We start from the raw sequence: 19,218 nt of genomic DNA on the forward strand, positions 1-19,218 counted from the left end.
TGCACCTCTATTGGAAATCAGACAAGTGTCCTCTATTAAAACTCATTTTTATAGGTTGGCTTTCAACTAATGGGTTCTTTCCGACCTATGCTTATATTATTGTTCTTTACACTAATTTATTCATTGTCTTTTATCTTTGTTTTTTCTTCTTCTTGATTTTAGTGAAATTATTTTGATGATGGTTAATAGGCTATAGTTCGATAATTCAATTTTAGAAAGATGTTGTACACATGTCACCCACCACTGCATCTCCAGATTTGATGATTCTGAATATGATTTTTTCTGATAATCTGAAGGATTAAATGTTCCTTTATAGGCTGAGAGAATTGTCCTGCTACTTATTAAGATAAATAAAGAACTGGATTAGTTGGACAATGCGTTGTCACACATCTGAAAACAGCACTATTCATCTGAGCTTGTTGACTTTTTAAGAGACAAACTAAAACTATATAAAGGAGATATAATAAACACAACCTAATAACTACAGCAGTAAAATGTACATGAATGCAGCAGTAGCCTAATATTAATCTAAAAACATACAATTGTGACTTTGGGGGCATTTTCTGCATAATGTGTAGGCTACATTTACTTTTGATACTTTAATAGGCTTCTTAAGTAAATTTACATAAGTAAGGTAATGAATGCATTCATTTTATTTGTGGTGGTGTATTCACAGTGTGGTATTAGTATTTTCACTTAAGTAAAGGTCTTGAATACCTCTTTCCACCACTTTTGCACAACACTGGCGGCAGGCAGATACAATCACTTAATAAAGCCACATATCATTCTTTATAAACACCACTACAGCATCCAGATGTTGAAGGCTGTCCGGTATGAGCGGTGGGAGGAGAACGTATAAAAAAAACCCTGCATGCAGTTATCTGGTTTTTAGATTCAAACGATACAAATAAGCGAAAAGAGCTTGTCCGTCAAACCGGCCACATATTTGGCTCCCGATGACGTCACGCCTAATTTAAACTGTATAGTGGCAGAGCTTTTATTTTGAAAGTAGCGTGTGGTGTGTTACAGTAAATATCGTCCGTGCTCTTGTTTCCTGATTAAATTCAAGACTGAGCCGCCACTTAACTGCAGGTGAGCCAGCGATACTACAAACTATTTTTTATTTTAAATCGTCAAAAACCGCAGCTTGGTGGAGATACAATGTGTGTTCAGAAGTGTTTTGACTATTTCAGCTACATTAGAGGAATGTCTGGGGCTTCAAGCGTTAAGCGTTACGTTAAGCTAAATGTTACCTCACGTCCAGTCTCGGTCCGTGTCGGATGTAAACTTCAACATGTGTAAAAGCGATAAAGCTCAAATTTAAGATAGCTAGGTGTAGATAGTTTATTCAGTTTAGTTAGTTTAAAGATGTCCTTTTATTGTCAATAGCTTCTAATGTCAGTCAGGTGAGACATGATGTTGAACGTGACCCTAATTTAGGATGATGTTGAACATGCAAGACTTAGCCATCAGCTAAACATGGAGTAATGAAACAGGACTGCTTGAATGGGTGTAAATCATGTGTTTTACAAGTTAGCAGAGGCATAGCTGTTTTAGGGGGTCCCTCCCAGCCAGGGAACAATGCGTAGGATGTAGTGGCATCTGTTGAGCGGAATCCCCCTCAACACCTAGGTGAACCTATGGTGGCCACAAAACTCTTGGAAAACCTTGAAAGGTCCTCCTTACTGCCAGTATTTGGTTTGTTCATTCAGGTAGACATGGCAGGATCATTGGAAGAAAATCTGCTCAGTATGTAGATATAAAGGACACAACAATTCATATTTCCCAGTGATTTTACACTAATTGAAACATACTTATGGATATGTCATTTCTACCAACTCCTTTCAGCTAGATGCCATTAAATTCTACACACTACACCTTTAAATTATCATCATCTCTCATTCAAACAGTGATGATCCTGTGTCGTGTCTTAAGTTATGGTTCAGATTACCTGAGATTTCTGGTTGAGTTTCTCCTAACGTTGTTTTTTTGTCTTTTAAAGGGATGTTAAGACGTCCCAAACCGACCGACTCGGAGGCAGACATCCTAAGAGAGCAGGAGAAGTTTCTGACCTCCGGTGCTACGTCTGCTGCCAATGTGATCCGCCGACCTGACAAGAGGAGAGGCGAGGCAGGAGGAGGAGGAGAAGACCACAGTGGGGAGAATGGAGGAAGTCAGAAGGATGTGGTCACCATCGAAGGTTAAAGATATATCTGTTTTTTCTCATCTTTTCTAGGTTTTTATTTTTAGGGTTTAACTGTTCAACTGTAATGTTTACTCCAGATCTTCCTGACCAACTCCCATCTCTGACGCCGGCCCCTCCTAAGAAGTCTCGCTTTAAAGCCAGCCGCGTTACCTTCGAGGATGAGGATGCTGGAGAGAGGCTGGACAGACAAGACACTCACATCAGTGCTGTTCTCTCCAGGATTGTTGTAAGTGTTATAAAACTCAACCCCTACTTTTCTACAAGGATATAATGTAGCTGGTAACACTCCAAGGCCTCCTGTTCAACATTTATAACAGATATATGAACATTTAATACATACTTTATAACACACTATAATAATTTTGTAAGCTGATATGGACATTTTTAAGTGTTAATTACACAATGTATTATTTGTCTTTTAAGACACATTTTATAGTATTACAAATGCATTTTAATATATTGTCATTAATTATCTTTTCATATACCAGCATCCAGATGTTATATTTCTTGACAGTACATTTACAAACATTTATATCTGCTTATAATTACATTATAGTGTGTTATAAACCATTTATCTAGGGTTTATGTACTGCTTATAAATGCTGAATAGTGGGACTTGCAGATTTCTTACCTCTTCAGATTTGGTGGTGTCTTGTTCAGTTCAGTTTTTTGTTATTTTCTTTAATTTTCCACTTATGTATTTGTAACTTTATTCTGTCTTTCAGGAGAGAGATACCAGCTCTTCTCCAATATCTCTACCAGCATTTACAGGCATAGCTTTCCCCAAAGTAATGCACCGCTCAGCAACTGGCAGTCAGGTAAAAAGGCATTATCATTATTCTTCTGAAATTGTGAATTGCAATTTAATTAAGGCAGATCTCTTCTTTCCATGTACAAAAATAAATATTATCTAAAATGTACATCACCATTCGTCTGTCAACCATATTTGTATTGTTACATTAACTTTGTGGCAGTTAAATAATTCTGATTTGCAGTCATTTTATCTCTCCTTCAACACAGGTGCCGCTGCCCTCAGCCAGTGGGAAGAAGAGCATCTTTGCTCGTCAGATTGCAGCTCAAAGATTAAAGGAGGGAAAGACGCCATTACACCGTGCACCTGAAGCTGCTCGGAAACATGAACCCAGAGAGCAGAATCTTCCTCCTGAGATCAGCATGGATACAGATCGTAAGTAAAGTACTTTGGTTGTGTTATTAATATGAACGCCAGCTGATGTCTGATCACCCGGGTCAGCTGCACATTTTGGCCTCACATTTGACAAGTCTGTGATGGAACATGTCTGGAAATGTGTGTTTTTTCTGTCCCCTTTTCTTTTTCTACCTGCTCCTCTCCACTCACCAGAGCCAACTACAGTCTCAAGCCCGTGTTTGGTGTCTGGTCGTGGGCTTGTGGGCCCAGATAGCTCAGGAGACATCATGAGGATCCACAAGGACAACCAGGCCAAGATCCAGGCGATGTCTCAGTCTGAAATACTAGATGAACAGAAGAAACTCTTATCTCAGCTTGGTAGGCGGGGATGTTTTCCATACTGATAGTTAATAACTATATGTTGAAATCAAGACATGATCTGTATTGGGTTTGCATTTTGACTGAAATATGTGAAAAACAAATTTTTCATCATTGTTGGTGCTGCTGTGTATAACGTGATTATTTCTGCGCTCCAGATCCGAGACTGGTGGATTTTGTTAGGTCTCGCAAAGGTCAGAGCATCCCATCCTCAACTTCTCCATCCAAACACCCCGAGGACAAAAGCAGCAAAGAAGGTTTTACTCTCCAAAATAGTAGCACAGAGTCAGGCTCCTCCAGTGCTGCTGTACTGTCGCAGAAACCCCAAGAAGTAGAGATGGAGGGAGTGGAGGAGGAAGAAGAGGAAATGTCATCACCAACTGCTGTGACAGGTATGAAGGATCCAAAGTAAATCCTTTTTAACCTTCTTCATTGTCAGTTGGTTTCAGTCTGTGCTGCTGGAGATATGAATAAATCTACATCACCACTTCTTGCTTCTTTTGGCTTGGTGAAATAATAACCTCATTGCTGAGCTTGTCAAAGTCTCTCTCTCTCTCTCTCTCTCTCTCTCTCTCTCTGTCTGTCTCTCTCTCTCCTTCTCTCTCCTTCTCCCTCCTTCTCCCCCTCCTTCCCCCTATTCTCTTAAGCATCCATTCTCTAATTGCATAACTAATGTGGGATGTTTCTGCTGCATGGCTAACATCCAGACATAAAGCTAATCGTTTGCTTCACTTTGTGTGATTAGTAGAGTAGCCAGACAGAGCCAGAAGTAGCCACTCTCTGCAATTAAGTTACTGCAGATCATTCAAAGACAACTCCCAGCCCTGATGAAAGTGTTGCTAATGGAATATTCCATATTAGCATATAAAGACAGATCTTGGGCATCAGTTATACAGTTTCCAAAAACAGAATAAACAAAGCTGTTTTTGTCACTTTGTTATAATGGCCAGGATTATTTATTGTCTCCTCTACAGTACCTCTCTTTCAGAGAAAACCACTTTGCTGACACTGTAGTTGTGGATTGTTTTTATCATGTAGAAGTAGTTTGTTTTTAATTAATCGCTTTATTTTTGGTGGTGACAACAAATGACTGTTGTACTAAGTGTTATTCACTCCCACTATGTATGTGTGAATTTAGAAAGGAATCTGCCAGTGAAGCCTCAGAGGGAATGGGTCCACATGGATAAGCTGGAGCCAGAGAAGCTGGAGTGGATGAGAGACTTGCCTGCACCCAGAAGGAAAAGAACCAAGCAGGTATTCAAATCTGACACTTTATTTAGTTTAATTTTCTTGAGTTGATCATATTGTTTAACTGAGCCAACACATCCTGTGGTTTTGTGTTCTGGTAGGCTATGCAGGCTCGTTTTGATTTTAATGGGACTTTAATTCCACCCACTGAGGACCTGCCCACCCACCTGGGACTGCACCACCATGGGGAAGAGCCTGAAGTAAGTTGGCAAGCTGTAGGGAGTGTTGTACCTCTATTTACATAACAAAACCGTAAAGAATGAGGCACCATCATGAAAAGCCGGTTACTGCTCTTTTGGTTTTTGTTCTGTTTTTTATTTCTGACATTGAGGGTTTCTCTCCAGCGGGCAGGTTATTCCCTGCAGGAGCTCTTCCTGCTGTCTAGGAGTCAGATCTTCCAGCAGAGGACTCTAGCCCTCAACACTTTAGCTAACATCCTCTCAAAGGTACAGAAACATACACACACACTCCTGCTCATACTTTCAGTGGCACATCGTCTGTCGCACTCATGCTCATCTGCACATCTTACCCTGTAGGCATGTGCCGGGGAATATATGCCAATTCTGAAAGGCAGCGTGATGTCCACTCTCCTTGATGCCGGCCTGCTCTTCCTGCTCCGCTTTGCGCTGGATGATAGCGTGGAAGGAGTGATGTCTGTGGCTGTGCATGCACTCAAAGCACTCCTAGTGTGTGCAGAGGACGAAGTAAGACAACTCCTTCAGTCATTTTATATTACAAACGGATGTAACTTAGTCTGCACAATTTTTCAGCAATTGTTGTATGTACCTTTTGCTGAATAGTTCCTACCTAGAAATAAATACACACTTTAATTACAAGAAATAAGAGAAATAATTGTTATGATCACCATAACAAAGAAAAGGCCTGTATTTTAAGTATCCCCAGCAGCACGTCCAAGGTTTGATTGGGAAATGTGCTGTTCAAAACCATCACAGCAATGACTATTTGACACAAAAAACCAAATGAAAGACTTGATTGATAGTAGACTGAACAACAATTGATAGAAGACTGAATTAAAAGTAGCCTTGCCTTTATATGATCACCTCAGTCCAATAACTAGTTCTTCAGATTGAAAAGGTTTGTTTCCCCTCTCAGGAGTGTTTGGACTGCACCTTCTCCTGGTTTCGTGGCCTGTCCTCCTTCCCTCTGCTGCCGTCTGCCCAGGAGGAGGAGGAGGAGGAGGAGGATGAAGGGCTGGATGAAAGTATGAAGGAAACAGCCAAGGAGAAGGAAGAGAGGAAGAGTGATCATGATGTGGCCAGGATGGATGTTGTCAAGGTAAAAAAAAAAAACCCCTGCTATGTTTACTTTAGAAAAACAAGATGGCAAGTAATATTTCCTTTTTTATCTTTTTACTTGTTTTTACTTTTATGATTTATAATGTGTTTTGTAAAACTAATAATGGTGTCATCTCTGCTTCAGGGTCTGCTAAAGATGAAACTGCTCCCCAGACTTCGTTACATCCTTGAGGTGGTCCGGCCCTCTCCACGAGTGGTTCATGATGTCATGGCGGTCCTGACCCGTATCGCTAGGCACTCCTCCTCATCTGCTACTCAGGTAACAACAGTAACAGCTACAATACCAACACAAATTCTATTAATATTGTCTATATTTTTCTTCTGATCAAATTTAATTTATCGTGTTTTATTCTTTCAGGTGTTGAACTGTCCTCGCCTGATGGAGACGGTGATGTTAGAGTTCCTTCCCACTTCCTGGACAAGGCCGTCTCTTCCCTTCCCTCAGTCTGTTTATGGACTCCCACTAGCCAGCGCCATGAAGCTTTTAAGAGTGTTGGCCACCTCTGGGAGACACGCCTGTGCCAGACTGGTGAGTGCCATGTGGACTCGGTCAGGTTCAGTTCAAGCTGTTTGTTTCATCCCACAGTATGAATGGGAACAGCCTCAAAGTAACGTGTTGGATTTGATAAAGTGCTACTTCAAATATCCAAGAGATTTATCTTTTTTCTTCATGTAATTCTTAAAGCCATCTAGTGTGTACACTGTGAGTCTAATAACTAACCTTTGGGATTTACTATTTGTCTCTTAAGACATAAAATTAAAAGTCAACACATTTAACCATTCTCTTTTGAAAATAATGTTCATGATAAGTACTATATGTGTAGTTTTAACGTATCACTCCAATTTCCAATCTGAGTGTTTCCATTATTCCCCTATGTCAATAGTGTTTCTTCCTCTCTTCTCCCCCCAGTTAAACTCTCTGGGAGCGAGGGAGCGTCTGTCTTGTCTGATGAGTGCTGAGCCCAGTGAGCTGCCGCTGGAGCCCAGTGAGGCCCTCAGGATCACCACTGAGGCCTACAGGCTGTGGGCTGTAGCCGCTGGCTATGGACAGGCCTGCAAATTATACATGTAAGACACTTTTAATCTTTATTTAGCATTTTGAGCACTAGGGGCAGAAAGACAATTTAAAAAACCTACCAGGTTTAATATATGCTTAATTTTCATATCAGTTCCTCGCTCACATTTTTGTTTTTGATTGCTTTTTACTTCCCAGAGACCTGTATCCAGCGTTAGTGACTGCATTGCAGTCTGTTCACAGAGTGTTGGCCCCTTCAGATCCTCTGTTGCCTCTGCAGCGCCAGCGGGTTTTGGCCCTGCTCACTTTACTCACACAGGTCACACACACTGCTGGCTGCCACCAGGAGCTACAGGCTGGCATGGTCAGGTACAGACGAACTACTTGGATTGATGAAATTATTCATTAACTGAATCTTTAATCAACCAAATCCTTTTCCTTCTCATGTTCTATCCTTTCTATTTATTTACCACAGCTCTCAGGGAGATGAGTGTCCTCCTCCTCCTCCAGTGTCATGGGGGCATGTCACAGGGTTGCAGGCATCCCTGTTGGGGCATTTTAAGGGCTTTGTTAAGAGTCTTGATAATCCAGTTCAGAAAAACAGCAGTCTGACTCTGATACCAGCTTACCTGCTCTACCTAGAAGCTTACTACCATCAGCTCTCCAGACAGGTACGTCTTCCTACCTGGTACTGATTACCTTGTAGGAAAATGTAAGTGGTAGCACCAGATGTTAGCTAATCATTACCACTGGGATGTTAAACATTTTTGAACAAACACAAGAAGTTAGGAAATATAAGTGACACTTTTCATTGCAAATCACAAGACCATACAACAAACAAATACCAAGAGAGAAGCTGCAGATTCCGTTTTGGAAATCTGACCACACCAGCATAGTTTAACTGCCAAAACTGATCAAACTAACTCCACTAACACTATATCAAATCAAGCAGAGATTGTCATGTCGAAGTGTCATACACTCTGACTATACTTCAACTGAAATCAAACATGGGATATAACAAATATTTATAATTATGTGTCTCTTTTCCCTAGAACTGTTTCAAACCAGTGGAAACCCTTCAGGAACTGGAGCTGCTGACGTCTGAGGTTCTCCTCCCACTGCTGTCCCACAATGTTGTTCAAGACTTGATAAAAAATCTCTCAAAGTATGTTATAGACTGTGAAGCTAATCTGGTCTGTTTACTTCTTATTACCATGTGTTACATTTTCCCCTAATGTCATTTTTTTCTGTTCTTAACTCTTTCAATGCTTCTTTTGTGTCACACCAGGTCTTCCTCAGTTATATGTAATGCCCAATCTAGTCATCAGGGCCCAGAAAGCATTCCTAGCCTCCCCAATTTGGCCTGTCTAGGATGGAGGGACCGTCTGGGGCTGGTTGTTCCCAGCTCCCCCTTCCCTCTTCTCACAGGCCTGGGGCTCCTCTTGGAAACAATCACAGGTATCCACAAAGGACTTAGTGGCAAGGTAAGTTTTTAACATGCTAGGACAAAAAAATATATATATTTTGCTGCCATCTTGTGGTGACACATGAAAAACACTGTATTTATCTTAGATGTCTCTCACTATCTAGTTCACTGGTCTCCTCCTGTCTGAACCGGTGATTGGTTACCTGCGAAGCTGCAGTCAGGCCACGCCCACCCTTTCTCACACCAGGGCCTGGCTTCTCCGTCATGAGCACCACCTCCTCTACCTGCTGCTGCGGCTGGCACATAGACTGGTGAGGTCAAACTCTAAACCCTCTTAATTATTTTTTGCTTGTTACTCACTGCCTTGTACACCGCCTGTGCTTAATAAATGCTAAATCATTCATTTTCCATAATGTAAAGTCTTGTACAAAAAGATAACTAGTACGTATCAGGTCAGTGTGATTTCCTTTTTATCTGATCTTTGGATGGTTTGTGTGTATCTCTTTAATGCTGGAATAAAATGATTTTTCTTCATCTCCATGCTTGAATCCTAGGTATATGGACACCCTGAATCTGTGTTTTCTCACCTCACAAACCTCTTTGCTGTTGTGTTGTTTCTCCTCCATACTGTTCTGACTTGTCTCAGGTTCCCATTGAGCGTGAAGTTGCAAAGCACGCCTCACTGTACCACCAGGTGGCGCTGGTTCTTCTGCCATGGTTATTACCAGGCAGTGAATACCTGGCACACCAACTGCTTTCCACAATCATCTTCAGCAAGGACTTTATATCGTGAGTTTTCATTTAACTTGGCATAAAGTGTCTGCATTAAGTTTTCCGAATTGTAAGAAGAAAACCTAATTAACCAAAAGAACCTAAAATGTTGAATCTTCACTTTGATAATTGCTTGAAAAACAAGGCCCATAATTATATATTCAAAATTAAATTTAAAAATACCATAATTGTCATGTTCTCCATTATTAGTATCACTCACTTTAATTTACAGAGAAGGCCACAGTGGAGGACCTGAGGCTGTAGAGTTGGGGGAGCTGAAGCTCCATGAGGAGAAGCACCATCACGCCTCTCCTTCCCTCCAGACTGTAGGAGCTCTCCTGAGAGAAGCCTGCATCCAGCTGCCATCCATTCGGGGCTGCTTCCTCACTCACCTGGCCCATCTGGAGTCTTTTGTGCTGGTGTCCCGAGACGCTCTCCTTGGCCGCAACCCTTGGATCAACTCCCACCTCCTCCCGGAGCTCACCGGTCCCACCGTGCCATCTGATTGGCCTTACCTCCCACTTGTCAGCCTGTATGAGCGAACAGGGGTGTCCAACGGGGGAGGGCTGGCAGTGGAGGAGCTCCCTCAGGGGACTCTGGGGACGGTGACCCACTGTCTGCAGTGGCTGCTGTTGCTGGAAGTCTGGAGGGAGGAAGCTCTTAAGGTACACACAGAAACTAATTTAGATTGATTGTTTCAGCCTCTCCCTCATAAGTTGAATTTGATTGAAATTTTAAATATAGTATAAATATTAGAGCTACATAGCTACTGGATTTAGGTCTATATAAGGGTAAACACTAATAATGATATATCTTGGGTAAATAAATACTAATCATTAATACTGTTTGCCTTCTAGTTTACATCACATTTGTTTCTGTAACTAACATCCTGAACATTTTGGCATGTAGGTGATCCCCCCCGTTGCCAAGCTTGCCCGCCTTTCCTGTGTGTTCCTGTGTTCCGGTGACTTATTCCTGGAGAAACCAGTTCAGAAACTGGCCTGGGGTCTGTTCAGACTGCTGACCAGGTTTGCTAAAACAGACAAACATTTCATATTGTTTTATAGCACAGAGAAATGTGGTTAAGCTCCTGATGATGAACAAAAGCTCTTCTGTTCACAGGCAATCCAGGCTGGACTCCTTGGACCTGAACGTCCCTCCTCCAGGTCTAGCTTCCTTCCAGGATTTGTATACAGCGCTTTTGGCTCAGTATGAAGCCGTGTCCTTTGGAGACCGGCTGTTTGGATGCTGGGTCCTTGTGCCCCTGCAGAGGAGGTACAATGCCTCTATGAGGCTGGCTGTGTTTGGAGAGCATGTGGGGATGCTGAGGTCTTTGGGGGTCACTCTGGAACAGGTAATCAATAGGAGGTTACGGCTTTTTATTTTCAATTGTAAAAATGTCATTTGGAATGTGTAACATTTGCCATCTGTCTGTTTTTATAGCACAAATATTTTAGGATTATATGATTTAATTCATCATCTCTTTCTTTCTTCATCAAAGCTCTCAATCCCCATCGAGCGATTCACCTCTCCACCTGAAGACTCCCTCCCTCTCCTCCGTCTCTACTTCCGCTCTCTGGTTACGGGCACCCTGAGGCCTTGTTGGTGTCCGGTCTTGTATGTGGTTGCATTGTCTCACGTCAACTCTTTCATCTTCTCTCAGGATGCTGCAGCACAGGTAAGGCACTCCATGACACACATGATGTGTTTTTGTGAAGTACTGGATAGGAAACTTACCTTAGAACATGATCCACGTGTTTTTATTTTTGTCCGTTATTCATGAAAAGTTGCCCAAAGTCTACAAGCAATAATCCATGCTTCCTCTAAATGATTCTGTTTTTAATTCATGTTGGCTTGTGCTTTGTGGGTTTCTTTAATCAGCCGCAGTGAAACAGACACATGTGTAATGATTTAGAAAATCAAGAAGGTGCTGCAGCTGCACTGAATGGGAGGCTGGATTTGTGGGAAGTATTCTGTGGTTTTACGGGGATTTAGGCACATGTTCTGTTTCAAATATGAGCTCATTGAATGCAATATTTTGAAGATTTTATGAGTCTACAAAAGCAGTCCTTATGTTATTGATTAACTGTCCAGAGCAGCTCCTTCATGTTCATAAATATTGATTCAGGTCCGAGTGATTTTTATTTAACTGTGAAACACATTTGCCAATTTAAACTTATTTACTTCATTCATAAAGACTTTATTTTTGAGTTGAAACATACATGCATGCACATGGAGAGATTTTAGTAGAGGGACATGAAGAGAAGTAGATCAATGAGGCCTTTGATGTTTAATCCCCTCGTCTTTACAGGAGGTTGAAGCAGCTCGACACGGTATGCTGAGGAAAATCTACTACCTGACTGATGAGGTACTCCTCTTCCTTGGCTTTCTTCTTCTTCTTTTTTTCTTCCACTGATCTTTATACACTACCCTGGATCTCACGTAGCTTTATGACAATATTTTCTCCTCAATCTTTCCACATTCCTCTGACAAACCAGTCCGTTTCCTGCTTCTTTGTATCTGCTGGACTGTTTTTCTTACAATATTCCTATGGTTATGGTCGTTTTAAATGTTTTCTGTTTTCATGTCTCATTGTTTATTTTATATGTGGTGATCCCCTCATCTGTACTTTTTTAAAATAAGTTTTACATCTAACAGCTTTTCTTTGTCTTGTGTTTTCTCTAACATCTCCTCCTAACTCTCATTTCCTTAAATGCAGGTGTTAAAGAAACACTTGCTGCTGTTCCGCCTGCCCCAGCCACGGTCAGACGTCGGTTTCGATATGTACGACCAGTTGCCTCCTATTAGAGCAAAACGTTTGGAGAGCATCGTGGGACTGCAGGACAGCAGTGATGATAAAGGAGACTGAGGGTAAAATGGAGTGGTAAAAAATAAAGGTAGTGAGCCAAAAACAGCAGATGCAGTAGGAGTGACAGTATAAGACTGATAACACGAAGAGTGGATGCTGGGAAAGAAAGGTTGATGGCGGGAGACAGAATTTAGTCCAACTGCTAAGAGGTGTCTTGTCAAGATGGACTAAGAGGCAACATGGTGACAAGAACATTTTCTGTGGCTTCTTTTCTTAGAGGAGACTCAGCTTGAGGTTGATATCCAGTCAAATCCTCGGATGAAGAAGCATCTGAAAATCATTTTAAGCACTAAATAATACAGGACTTTAACTGGAAATGATCTGAAAGCTTCTTTAATCTATTTTTTTGGTTTTCTAAGGGTACTTGAAGCTGTCTGAACCGCAATGCAACCAAAGGTTAAATAAAAAAATGGGCCCCTTAAAGGAAATAGGAGGAATTAAATGTTTTTTTTGTGACTCCAGTTTTTCACCACAGTTACTGTGTGTCTGCTGTTCTTGAAAAACAGCCCAGGATGATTCTTGGCATCTCAGAGTAAAGGCAAATGTCCTACTTTATAAGTGCCTGAAATTGTCTTTTTATTTGTGAATAAAACATTATTCTAAGTTTGTGTAATGTTAACTTTTTTTGTACCTTTGTCACTTTTGTAAGGCTCAGCACTGCAACAATAGACCAGAGTTGAGTTTGTACATGTTCTGCTTGACAGCCACGTCACTAACTGTAAACATACACACACAGTCTGATGAAAACTGAAAAGGAAACATTGTTTTTGCAGGTTTAAATAATTAAACATTGGATTTATAAGTGAGCAAACAGCTCGTCCAGACTGTGACTCTAGAGAACTATCAAGACAAGCGAATGTATTGTTCCTGCATATTGTCACTGATCAATAACACTCACTCTGAACTATTTTTCCAACAAAGACCCAATTACCTTTCCATTAAAGCTGGCTTAACTGTTGCCAGTCATCAGATTTGGAAAATGCCCATAAGGGCATAAGTGTTTTCTGTGCATTTGTTTGTATGTCCTGGCTTGTTCCAGGTTTGATGTGTTTTAGGGATGAAATGAGTCCAACTGCTTAACAATAACACATTTTCACCTACTTACATACCGCATTTAACCCATTGCACATACCACGTCACAGCTACTTTACACATAACCTGACATTTTCAAGTCAGGTTTTAGTGATTTTAAAGTCCACCTCCACGCAAAAATGTGTTTTGTTTCTTGTTACTTGAATATTTGGGTCTCCCTTGATGACGTATGTGCAGAGTTGTTTTCACATTAATCTGATGAAGAGAGAAAGTTTCTGGGCGAAAATCTGAGTTTAAGGCGTGTACCTACGAGCGTGATTTGTTACATCATAGTTTTGAGCCAGTTGTGACAACAACTTGCACAAATGTCATGTGAAACCTTCAAGCCTCCAGTCTTCATACTGTTAACTGAATTTGGACTCAAAGTAGGAGAAATCTGTCTGGCAGTTAAACGTTTTTAAAATTGAAATGTTCAAATTCATAAATTCTGGATATTTGATGAAGTAAAGGAGTCATTTTAAGAATGAGGCAATTGAATCTTTTTTTTTTAAATAAAAAACTGAACAAAACACATCACACAAATTGCAAATCTGATTTTCTTAATGTATTAAACATGTTTGAAAATAATCTTTAATATTTTAATAAGTTTAAGGACATTTTCCTCTTACATAAGTGTTACAAACTCTTAATTAGCATGATATCAATCCATCTATTAAGTTTCATGGTCATGGTCATGGTGCACTGGTGCGTATCCCAGCATGCACTGAGGCAGGGTACACCTTTATTATAACATGGCTTCTTACATGGTAAAGCCACAGAATGACCAGGTAAACTTTTTCTAGAAGATATTTTGGCATGGTTCCTAGCAATAGCATAGCAACTAACCAAATACACAACAACAGGAACTGATTTAGAATGAAAGGAACAAGAAACTCTGGCCAATAACAGTAACTAGCATAACTCTCATCATATAAAAAAGAATATGACCACGAATTCCTTGGAATAGCTCTCAATGAGCTGGAGTGTTTTCACCCCGCAGAAGTTGCTAGTAAACAATTTCTGGACAATATCTTTAAGCTTTGCAGAATGTTGAGTGTTTGACAGCAAACCTGACACAACACATTTCATTACGATTTTACTGCAGCTGTAAAATCCACTTCTTTTTTAAGTGAGGCCAGTCCATTCAAGGCTCACATAAATTTCATGACAGATTATTCATACAGCCATTTATCTGGTTTTGATGGCCTGTAAAGCTCATGCTGTGATGACCTGAGTGTATGGAGAGTGTCATGTGGCTGTTGGATGGATTTATCTACACTGAATCCATCTTTGTTAAAGAGAGCAAGATGTTTACAGTAAAACACCAGACTTCTGCACACCATTGGGACCTAACAATTTCCTTAATGCACTATATATGACACTTAAGATAACCTCCGTATCACAACCACCTCCATATGAAACACATCAAGGCCTCTAATACACACTTTGTATTTGTTTTTCGGTCCATTATGCAACATTAAGGCTAAGGTTGAGGTGGATTTCTGTTTCTTATTAAACTGATTTGTATTCTTTTTCCCAATTTCCCCACTGTGCAGGCTTTCACAGAATATCAAGTCAGTGCATGGGCTGGCACCAGTCAGCTTGATGTCATGATATTTACTCATTCCTTTGTTCGACTCCCTCTGATTAACCACGTTGACCTGAGCTTGTTTTCATAAGACAAGATGTCTATTGATTTTTAGTGGCTGTCCTGGATTTTTATTTACCAGTGAAATTCTTCAACATGTAATTAGCTGGTGAAAGACAATGGCACCTCCTGTGGGTACTAATGGTGGTCACAAGGTTCACTCCACATCTGGTCTGTATTTTGGTGTCATTCACGGGAAATATGCAGAACTGTTCTGCTACAAAAGCGAGGAATCTGCAAACAGCCACACTTAATTTAATCGTAAAATTGACCAACGCAGCTCAAAAGTAAATTATCTACAGGGTTATGAAAAACTAGTTTTCACAAATTAGGCAATTATTGTGACATAATATTTCATAATATGCCTCTTTATTTGGATACCAATAGTAAATAGGTTTAATTATGATTGAAAATGACAGTTTTGGAGACAGTAATCTATGTGTCCTGCAACTTTCAAGCCTTTTCCAAAGCCTTTGGAGTTTTTGGATGGACACTTGCTACCACAACAGGCCAGCTGAGTGTGACTATCACTGATTGTCTTATATCCCTTCAGTGCAGTGATGATTGCAGTGGATGATTTATGAAAGTGTGCTGGACCTGGAACGTGGATTATTGCTGATAGATAGCAAGCCTTGGCAGATGCTTTTTCCATAAAATCTGTGGAGGAAATAACACAATTGTGGCCTTCACTCACTGGCAAAATAGTAAGTTCTTTTAACTGTGAGATCATGATTTAATAGCTCTTAAACGTAAGTATTAACTGAGCTGAGGACAGTTTGATTCATCTGCCGCCCAAATCTTCAAACAGGATTATGTGTGAAAAGATAGCAATGCAACAGTTTATCTCACGGACGTCTCAATCTTCCATCAGCTAATAAAGCTTTTTGGGATTTAGGATCAGATAACACATTAAATACTGGCAATATTTCAACACTCCAGCAGTGCTGAAAACTAATCTCTGAATCTCTGTCTTTCACCCAGCTGTTTTAACTCAGGAAATGAAAAAGAATAAATTGTAATATCCTTAGTAATTAAAGTCATGCTTAAAAAAACAAAAAAAAAAAACAGGTATGTAAGTTGGAGCCAACAAATGCACAATGGAGTGAAATCTAATTTGAAACAGTTTACAATTGTTTTTTTTTAAATAGTCCAGCCAATACCTCCAAAAATGGGCAGCTCTGCAGTTAGATTTAGTTACCAATATACCTGGTGATGAAGCGTGTCATCAACACATGAAGGGCTAGAGAAGTAGAAGAAGAGTAGAAGAGAAGTTGGGACACTGCATGTTTTGTCACTTCTTCCTCTTCTGCAAGCTCAGGTCTAGACAGTGAAGATGTCACTCAAAACTGTTGTGATACCACACCAAAGTGTTTACTTTTTGGTCCAGAAAATCCATCAAGCTTCAGCTTATTCTGATTTGATTTCTCTTCTGTTACCACTTGGCAGCCTACTAAAGTTCATTTTAATGTGGAGGCTGCTCTGGACTCCTGCCCTGCAGTCATTTTATAGGAGCAACAATATATTTCAGAAGAAAGCCATCACCAGTTGCTTCTTGACAGTCACTGGAACCATATTATGATGATGTAATTAGACTGGAGCCCTTTTATTTGTTTTATCTATTTTTATTTTTTTCAATTTCTTGATTGCATTGAACTTTGTATGATGTTCACTACTTTAAACTTTGACCTTGTTTTACTTATTTCATATGTGATTTTGTCTGCATTTCCACATTGGTATATACTTATATTGGAAAATATCCTTATTGAACACCCCATATGTACCTTGGTCGTGGTCATCCAATAGCATAATGCACATCTGACTTCCTTGATCACACTATTCTAAAAACATTTTAATACCATGGTGGTGGATACCTGCCAACAATAATTAAGTAAATGATATAATAATATTTTCATATTAACAGGAACATTTTAGAAAATAAGAAAAAGCAAACTGTTTATCTGTTTATTGCTTCAATCTGCTGCTCTGTTTTCATTACTTCTTGTAATTTGATTTGTAAATACAGCATGAGAGGAGTCATAAAAAGTTAATACCCGAGGTCATCTCCCTGAGGAGCTTGTCCACCAACATGCTGAGTCACACAAAAAGCCAGTGAGTAATAAAAAAGTTTTTCTTTGGTACTTTACATATTGAAGGCTTCATCAGATCAGATTCACCCAGATCTGAAATATTGTCTTTTCTCATCACTATGCATGTGATTAGATGTGCTTTGAAGTGATTGCAGGTCTGATGTTGAACCCTTCAGGAAACACAAGAGACTATGTGCACAGTAGCTAATGCAGTTTCTGTGATCATGAAAAATGAGCTGTTCTTTTAACAACCCTGGAGGGTTATTAACAATACATGCTGTATTTCTGACATCAGGGTGTGACTATTATTTATGACCAGTATTGGTTATTAAGTAACTCACTCACTGCAAAGGTTGAATGATAATACATCTATGTTCATATCTCTAAATGATGACACCCTTGAACTCACAATCATCATCACTCACTGTTTTAATTCTGTCTTTGACATAAAACATGTGTGCTTTGATGATTTGAATAATAATCCCTTGTAATGTTGTGTGTAGCTCAATCTCATTAGTTTCCGAGTCACATACAGAGCGTCTTCAAAGATATGTCAGTGCACGCTATGTTTAACATGCTAAGAGCAAACATCAGCTCAGGTATGGAAAGATGATGGTTGGAATTGATTCGGCCTACCTAATCTGAAAAGGGTGATTATGTTAGAGCAAGGCAACAGTCTCTCTATGACTCCCTTTATTTCAGATGGTTCAAATAAATCTTCTTGAGAGAACATTCAATAATAAAGTGCTACAGTCATTTATCAATTATTCGAAATTTAATTGGCAAATAACTTTGACAATTGATTAGATAGACAAATGTCCTTGCCCTCCTCAGAATGAATTGTTATAATTTTAATCCTTTACCATTTTAACTTGCCCAATACTTTATGACATCGACAACCCAATGCATGGAAAACTAATTCCCATCAGCCTCAGCTGTACTTTGTGTTTTGCCCTACTTAGTAAATGTTAACATTAATGCTAATATGCTAAACTAAGATGGTGAACATTACACCTGCTAAACACCAGCATGTTAGCATAGTCACTGGAAGCATATTAGCATTTGAGCTGTAAAATAAATAACATGGCTGTGCTGTGATTAAACACATTAATGCTAGTGTTAAAGGTAGAATATGTAGAATGAGCAGAACAACGCCATCTAATGTCTCGAGATCGTAGTCGCAACAACCAAAAAGTAATTTCAGCAGTCGGGTTGCCAGGTCCGGTGCCGGATTTTATTTTAGCTCTAACTCTGTAAATATACCACTTTATCCACATGTCTAACCTTTTTAGGCGAGAAAGTAGCCCTTTAGATCCACAATGTGACGCTAATTTGTCCAAATAACATCTGCTTAAAGTTTTGTTCCTGCGAATTCGGAGCCACTCAAGTTAGCCGTAGCGAGTAATGCACTTCCGGTCATTTTCACAAAATAAAACACCCGTTGCCTTTTATTATTAAGAAAACCATAACGATAGAGTTGGTGCTTTTATTTTGAAAACAGGAAGCGAACATACCCTCGCTGTAACTGACTTGAAACCACCGAGGTACATTACATTGTAACGCCAGTGGGAGTATCAGCCATATATACGTATACGTATATATGTCAATGGTATCAGCAATGTCTCTGCATGTACTGCCTAATCCGAAACACCGATTGGCTTGTGTGTGGTGTCGTCAGAAGCAGAAGAGGCTCACGGTCGTAAACATCTAGTCACGTGTACTCTGAGAGGGACGCGCAGGTCAGGAAATGACGTAAACGGACCGTATATGGTTTGTTATTTGTGTTATTACATTACGTGTTGGACTAAATACATGGACATATTGAGGAAAATATTCCGGTTTTATGGAAACGGATTTCATATTTCACATGAATGGATACTTGGCGAGCTGTACATAAAGTCCTGTGTCATAAGATGATCGTTGTGGATAAAGGGAAGACTTTGAAGGTATGTAGGCAATAGGCATTATAGCTTTTCTCACTTAGCTGAGTGGCTAGCCAAGCTAATCGCTAATACTATTACGGCTGTGAGCAACCA

At 39.9% G+C, this 19,218-nt stretch overlaps 1 protein-coding gene across 1 annotated transcript; it reads left to right on the forward strand.

The window, feature by feature from the left end:
- The first annotated feature begins 1,077 nt into the window (after window positions 1–1,077).
- On the forward strand, window positions 1,078–13,252 carry rpap1 (RNA polymerase II associated protein 1). Its single transcript, XM_053336330.1, has 27 exons — window positions 1,078–1,092; window positions 2,003–2,200; window positions 2,284–2,432; window positions 2,932–3,024; window positions 3,227–3,392; window positions 3,567–3,731; window positions 3,890–4,123; window positions 4,870–4,985; window positions 5,081–5,179; window positions 5,324–5,425; window positions 5,516–5,683; window positions 6,093–6,275; window positions 6,420–6,554; window positions 6,654–6,824; window positions 7,206–7,363; window positions 7,509–7,679; window positions 7,786–7,981; window positions 8,363–8,475; window positions 8,599–8,794; window positions 8,901–9,047; window positions 9,383–9,525; window positions 9,740–10,172; window positions 10,417–10,535; window positions 10,630–10,861; window positions 11,009–11,185; window positions 11,819–11,875; window positions 12,227–13,252. Exons 2-27 carry the CDS (start codon window positions 2,005–2,007, stop codon window positions 12,374–12,376), a joined length of 4,269 nt encoding a protein of 1,422 aa, XP_053192305.1. The 5' UTR covers window positions 1,078–1,092; window positions 2,003–2,004; the 3' UTR covers window positions 12,377–13,252.
- The last annotated feature ends 5,966 nt before the right edge of the window (window positions 13,253–19,218 follow it).

The sequence above is a fragment of the Scomber japonicus genome, chromosome 16 (genome assembly GCF_027409825.1).
Source record: "Scomber japonicus isolate fScoJap1 chromosome 16, fScoJap1.pri, whole genome shotgun sequence".
Taxonomy (NCBI): domain Eukaryota; kingdom Metazoa; phylum Chordata; class Actinopteri; order Scombriformes; family Scombridae; genus Scomber; species Scomber japonicus.